This window comes from Babylonia areolata, chromosome 12 (assembly GCF_041734735.1).
Source record: "Babylonia areolata isolate BAREFJ2019XMU chromosome 12, ASM4173473v1, whole genome shotgun sequence".
Taxonomy (NCBI): Eukaryota; Metazoa; Mollusca; class Gastropoda; order Neogastropoda; family Buccinidae; genus Babylonia; species Babylonia areolata.
Window position 1 is genome coordinate 10,283,033 of NC_134887.1, and position 7,505 is coordinate 10,290,537.

Here is a 7,505-nt window from a genome sequence, read left to right on the forward strand (position 1 = left end):
ACCTCCCCCCACTACACACACACACACACACACACACACACAAACACACATGCCAGAATACAATCGCACATTATTATAGAGATAAATACTTGTACATATGCATGGAGATAAGTGAACGGTGCGTCAGTTATTCATTTTTTTGCTGATGGGCATTTTGAGTGCTCGACCCAAAAAATTTTTTCTGTTTTGGTTGAAGCAGATAAAGTATTTTGAATTAAACTGAACTGAACCCTCAGAGACCTTCAGACCGGAGTTGAACTGCTGCTCCAGAAAGCTCCGCATCTGGTTGCGGTCGACGCCGCCACCGCCACCGCCAAAGAAGAGGACGCTGTTGCCGTGTTGCTGCTGCTTGGGGTGCTGCTGTGCAGCTTTGTAGCGGGGCTTCCGCTTCTCCATGGAGGGCAGGGAGGAGCTCCCTGGGGAGGAGGACCCCGTGTCATGGTGGCTGAGTGTGCTGTAGGTCACGAAGATGCCCAGGAAGAGCAGCGTCACCACCAGGAGGGCCAGGGTCTTGGGGGTGCGGAACCGGTGCAGGCGCCGTCGGCAGATCATGGTGCTGTGTTGTGTTGTGTTGTGTTGTGTTGTGTGGTGTGGTGTGGTGTGGTGTGGTGTGGTGTGTTGTGTTGTGGTGTGGTGTGGTGTGGTGTGGTGTGGTGTGGTGATGGTGGTGGCGGTGGTGTTGCCTGAGTTGCTGGCTTTAGTAGGGGTTTTGGGGGTTGGTTTTTTTTTCAAGTTTCACTACTTTCCTTATGTTTGTGTGTGTGTGTGTGTGTGCGTTTGTGTGTTGTATTGTTTTCTGGGTATTCCGTTCGGTTTCTCTCTCTCACAGGAATGATCTGCCACTGCTACTGCCACAGTCCCTGCAAAATATAGAACTTTTTTTTTTTATGAACTTTCAATGATAATGATAATGATCATCAGCATCACCATTATCATCAATGTATCTATAAGTTGTTACATCTTGTGGGGAAACAAAATGAAGCCCTTTCACACTTTACTTTTAAAGGCATGCATGGAAGACAAACTACACACATATAGGTATAAGGCTAGAGAAACTGTGGACAGAAAAAGGGAGAGTACAGAGGACCTACTTTGGAAAGAGGTCCCTCTAGACAAAGCTGAGTGCAGGGATTTGACAAAGTCAAAAAAGAAAAATATTTCATTCCAAAATATATTTTCTGTAATTCTCTCCATCACCATCCTTCTCTAGATTTCTCTCTCTCTCACACACACACACACAGAACATATGCGCATGCACACACACACACACACACACACACACACACACAATGTGTGTACGCAAGCATCAGACCTGAGCCCTCTATAAAAACAGACACACAGTGCACTTTTCTGGCCCACCAACCTCCATCAAAACAGAGAGAAAACTCTCAACACAATTTTAAAGCAAGCATCGACAAGGGGGTCCAACCACAAGGCACAGTATCCGTTCTACATGCATGTGTGAGTCACCACACAATTTCATTCAGTTGTTCACTGGATGGAGGCGGATTGGCAGGGTCGGGTTTGGCGTCGGACTTCTGGACTTTCACCAGTGATCAGGGTTTGAGGCACAATTTCAGCAAGGTGTTGTTGTGTCCATTAAGAAAGGCATTTTATAAATGTATCCACAAATCTGCCCCTTCCTGTCTTTGTGGCTGCCTTCACCTCTACACACCATCTTGCTCTCTACGATCGGCTTTGGATCCACTCTGTTTACCCATACCCAAATTCAAACACTCCACTGTTGGACGCCGTTCTTTCTCTGTCTCTGGACCTTGCATTTGGAATGAACTTCCTCTTTCGCTTCGTCAGGTCTCCACACTCAGCTCTTTCAAGTCTGGCCTTAAAACCCACCTCTTCACCTCCCCTACCCTCTTCCTTGTCTTCAGTTTCTTCAGTTTGAGAGTTATGGCATGCAAGAGTTCAGTGAATGACTGGTGTGAAAGCGCTTAGATTTGTCTCTCCACAAGATTCAGCGCTATACAAATACTATTATTATTATTATTATTATTATTTACCCTGGTTTTCCTCACTCCACTCTGGTGTGGACAGGTACCTGGAACAGTTGGGGAAGGTTATTTAAAGCAGCAGAAGGAGAGGACTGGACTGGGGCCACACCTTCCTCTGTCAAACGTGAGACACAGCGGATATACATATATATGAATTCACTGCCCCAGTGGCCTTAAAAGGCTACCAGACCTTTAACCGTTAACGCCGGATGAGTCACGCAGAATCTGTAATTTATGTCCAGCTGTAATGTGGTGTATCCACTTCATGAATTCATCTTTTTCTGTTTATGTACATGGCCTGTTGTTTTGTGTTGACATGTTGTTGTTCTTTTCTTCTCCTTCTTCATTTGTGGGCTGCAACTCCCACGTTCACTCGTATGTACATAAGTGGGCTTTTACGTGTATGACTGTTTTTACCCTGCCATGGAGGCAGCCATATTCCGTTTCTGGGGTGTGCATGCTGACATGGATTACAGGATCTCTAAAGCGCGTATTTGACCTTCTCCTTGCGTATACACATGAAGGGGGTTCAGGCACAAGCAGGTCTGCACATATGTTGACCTGGGAGATCCGAAAAATCTCCACCCTCTACCCACCAGGCGCAGTTTCTGAGTTACTGAGATTCGAACCCGGGACCCTCGGATTGAAAGTCCAACACCCCCGAAAACGGATATGGCTGCCTATGGCAGAGTATAAATGGTCATATCAAAGCCCACTCGCATACATGCGAGTGAACACAGGAGTTGCAGCCCACGAATGATGAAAGTCCAACGCTTTAACCACTTGGTTCTTCTTCTTCTTCTTCTTTCCCTTGACTACCGCCTTCATCATTGTGAAGATTCTGTAGACTATAAGGGGGGTTTGCGTGTTTTTGAGGTTTCCTGAGGCAGAGGTTGATAGGCCAGCTGGTTATTGCTCCCGTCGTTGTTGTTCAAATCCACGCACCCTTGCTTCCTTGTCAGGTGTGTAACTACTAGGCAACTGCTCCACTGAAGCGCTTGACTGAACCTTGGCTCTGTAGATGGCGAGGGCTTTCCGTGGACCACAGCTGATGTTCAGCCATGCCTCCTTTAGCTCTGTGATTACAGTGGTGTGGTAAATTCAGATCCATCACCACTCTGATTAATGACAAGGGCTCCCCTCCCACTCAGCATTATGAACTTACCATTCATTTTAACGTAGACTGAGTTGTGTAAATTTCTAGGGAAGAAAATGAATAACAGTCTAAGTTTAGATGCACACACACACACACACACACACACACACACACACACACACACACACACTGAAGCAACTTAGAAGAGTTTAAGTGTCACACACATTCACTGGATCAAGCTAGCACATATATATATATATATATATATATATATATATATATATACATATATATATATATATATATATATATATATATATATGTATATATATATATATGTATATGTATATGTATATGTATATAAGATTTTACCAGCAGTCCATCAGAATATATATATGGACAAGGATGACACCATAGCCCGGATTTATTGCTGACTATTTTTGCATATATATATATATATATATCCTGCACCAACCAGTAAGCCCTTCTGGCTTGAGTGGCGTCTGGTTTTTAATCTTGGATTTTTTTTTTGTTTGTTTTTCTTTTTGGAGGTCTAATATTAATATTAAGAATTAAATGTACATCATGTATGGATACATGAACAATGAATGTACCTGTAGATTCTCTGGATGTATCAGGACTACATAATGTAGTCCTGATACATCCGGAGAATCCAGCATGCATTCTCCGTTCAAAGTACATATGAGAAACATGTGTACACATAATAAACTCTCTCTCTCTCTCTCTCTCTCTCTAGTCTATCTCTCTCTGTTGGTGGAGACCATAGCATGAGATTAACAAAAAACCAACAAACAATCACACACAAACTGTGCACAAAGGTTGCTGGTCAGCTTATCTACAACCCTCCACACAAGAACAACAATGATACACAAACTGCACACACAGGTTGCCGGTCAGCTTATCTACAACTCTCCACACAGGCCTCACACCCGAGACCCATAAATAAGAACAACCAGACAGCCTGGAGCTCTCTCCCTCTCCCTCTCTCTCCCTCTCTCTTCCCCTCTCTTTCTCTCACTCATCTTCCTCTCTCTCTTTCAGTACACACACAGACACATGCAAATATGCAAGCACACACTCACACACACATACGTACCATTTACAAACACACACACACACACACACACACACACACACTCAAACACACGCACAAACACAAAATGACGTGTGCACATGAGCACACGCACGCACACGCACACACACACACACACACACACAAACTACATTTTTATCTTATTGACATGTGTCCTACTTTAGATCCTTATCTGCACTGACACATGCAGCAAATTTACTTCCTTTTAAATGCTGTCAATATATCTCTGCCCCACTCACAGACTGTCAGACAAAAACACAAACGAACACATGTATGCAAACACACACAGACAGTGAATATTTGTTAAATTTTTGGGAGTCTATCTTTCTTCAAAACTTCCGTGGAATTATCATATTGACTATATATTAAATAATGCAAGGAAAGGTCTAAATTTCCTTAAAATAATTTGTAAATAGCACTGGGGGCAAGATACCAAAGCGTTAATATCTCTCGCTACTTCCCTTGTACGTTCACGCTTGACATACGCTCAAGAAGTATTTTTCAGCGCTCCACTGCAAAGCAGTGATTGTAAGGCGTATAAACTCGTTCTATTCTTACATCAAATTTTGGAACTTACAGAGAAGCAGGTGTTTTATCTCTTGATGAAAAAAGGAAAGCTTCAGCCGCAAAATTCATTATCAAATCTTCCGCTTATGAAAGCTTTTCAAAAGAAAAAGCTAATTTGAGTTCACAAAAAGATTTTGCTGAAAGAGCTAAGACAATACAGTCTATGACATCCATTAATACATTTGCATCAGATATCATTAGTGCCACAGAAACAAAAGACAAGCAAATTGCAAAAATACCTACTTTTTCACCAGTCCCTGAATGGAAGCAGTGTAAAGCTACCTTTGACATAGATTATACAGATCTAACCAAGAACCAGTCACCATTTCTGTTAAAACCTGAAGTACTCTCCCATAAAGAAAATCAATGTTCAAATTATCTAAAATTATACACAGATGGATCTGTTCTAGAAAATGGTAATTCAGGAGCAGCTTTTGTAATTCCTTCATTTAGAATAGAAAAATTAAACTATATTGGTAGACAATATTCCCATTTTCACAGCTGAACTTATAGCCATGCTTATGGCCTTCAATTATAGTTCAGACATTCCAAAAACTGTATGTGAGATTTTATTATGTGTAGACTCGAAGTCAGTATTACAAACTATAGAATCTCGGAATTCAAAGAAGCGAATTGAGATGACAATGGAAGTAAAACATATTATTCATCAACTGACAAAACAGGGCATTAATATAACTTTCTGTTGGGCACCTTCACACTGTGGAATATCTTCTAATGAGTGGGTAGACCAAGCAGCCAGAAGAGCAGCACGTAATTTCAAAGGAGCATTACAACTTGACATCCAGTTAGATCTACATGAATGCTTTAGTATCATAGAAAATATATCTAGAAATCAATTTAAGAAATTGCTTATAGATTCAAATAATCAATATTACCAGTATTGTGTAAACACAAAGAATGCAGCTAATCCCAAACTTTTTCTAAATTTGACACCAACAGCACATTCAAGACAAATTACAAGTCTAATGTATAGAATTCATTTGAATGCCTTTCGTACCAACTTTTCTAAAAAAAATATAAAATCTATGTGCGGTAAGCAAATAACTGTAAACCATCTACTCATTCATTGTCTTCATTGTCCTAGCATAAAAGAGTTAAGACAAATAATTCCAAAAGATGTAGTTGATGACTTTTCTACCAATATTCCATCAGCCACTGAAAAGATTTTGAATGATTATTCATTGCTTAGAATGTTTTCGGAAATCTTAAGCTCCAGTCCAGTTGATATCCTCCTTTGATGTATTCTAATTAATGTCGCTATTTATATTTACATTGTTGTTAAGTTAATATTTGTTGATATGCATACACATATTCTCCTTACAATGACACCTCATTCATTACATACCACTCTTTCAACTTTAATTTCTTATAATGTACTTTTCCTCTAAATAAGTCTAATACATAATATGAACACTTTCTTACACTAATATTCAAATGCATTCCCTTTCCTTTATCCACTACTTTTCTCCCTTCCGTCTAATAACACTTATAGTGCATAGACGTTAAACTGAAGATAACACAGACAGTGAGACACACACACATTACACCAATACAAATACACACACAAGATTCAATATTCAATTTGCTTTCAACCTTTTCGTGGTATCTTGGACTGCAACACACACACACACACACACACACACACACACACACCACACCACACCACACCATGCAAGTGTACAATCTCTCTTTCTCTCTCTCTCTCTCTCCTCAGCAGGAGACCACGAAGACTGTAATGTGCACACAGATAGACATATATCATTTTTTGTATTCCTTATGAAGTGCAGAAGAATGTTGTGAAAAGCGTGAGTATGTACACGGAAAGGAGGGAGAGTAGGAAGGAAGTGTGTTTTCCACTTGGTGATAGAGCATGTTTCTTACATCATTAAACCGCTTGAGTCTTGAGACAACGAGCATGTTTCTTACGTCATTAAACCATTTGAGTCTCGAGTCTATGAGCATGTTTCTTACGCCATTAAACCATTTGAGTCTTGAGTCTATGAGCATGTTTCTTACGTCATTAAATGATTAAACCATTTGAGTCTTGAGTCTATGAGCATGTTTCTTACATCATTAAACCATCTGAGTCTTCAGTCTCTCTCTTTCTCCACCCCCACCCTCTCTCTCTCTCACTCTTTCCCTCTATCTCTCTCACACACACAGACACACACTTTATCTCTATATTATCTCCCTCTCACATAAACACGCACACATGTATGCACACACGCACACATGTGTACACACACCAATGCAACTAATGTAGGTCATCAACAAACCTCTTATCAAATCTGCACAGGTCAACACACATTGTTTATGCTTTTCATATCTCATTATCTCTCTCTTACTCACAATCACACACATACATGTATGTACATATATACATGTATGCACGAATGAGCATGCAACACAATTCAAATTAGCAAAGTCTTGTGTACAGGCAGAAACGCTGTTACAACCACAAAATGAGAACAAATACAACTGAATGAATCATTAATTCAGCAAAGAGCCATTGTGAACACAAAGGCTCTTGTCACAAAAATGCATGCACCATCGCACAATCCAATACTGACTCAGTGACTGTGGAAATGGAGGCTCTACATATAACGACTATGTACAAATTGTGTGGCATTATATTAATCAATATTATCATCCTCAGCTGCAGATTTTTCTGCATGGACTTTGTGGGCTGTTAACACCA

General features: G+C 40.6%; 1 protein-coding gene across 1 annotated transcript; it reads right to left on the reverse strand.

The window, feature by feature from the left end:
- Positions 1-123: 123 nt before the first annotated feature.
- LOC143288282 (uncharacterized) lies at positions 124-574 on the reverse strand. Its single transcript, XM_076596630.1, has one exon. The coding sequence runs from the start codon at positions 550-552 to the stop codon at positions 124-126; it is 429 nt and encodes a 142-aa protein (XP_076452745.1). The 5' UTR covers positions 553-574.
- Positions 575-7,505: the final 6,931 nt, after the last annotated feature.

Excerpts from the sequence above, each read along its gene's own strand:
- LOC143288282 (XM_076596630.1), bottom strand. The coding sequence starts at position 552 with ATGATCTGCCGACGGCGCCTGCACCGGTTCCGCACCCCCAAGACCCTG.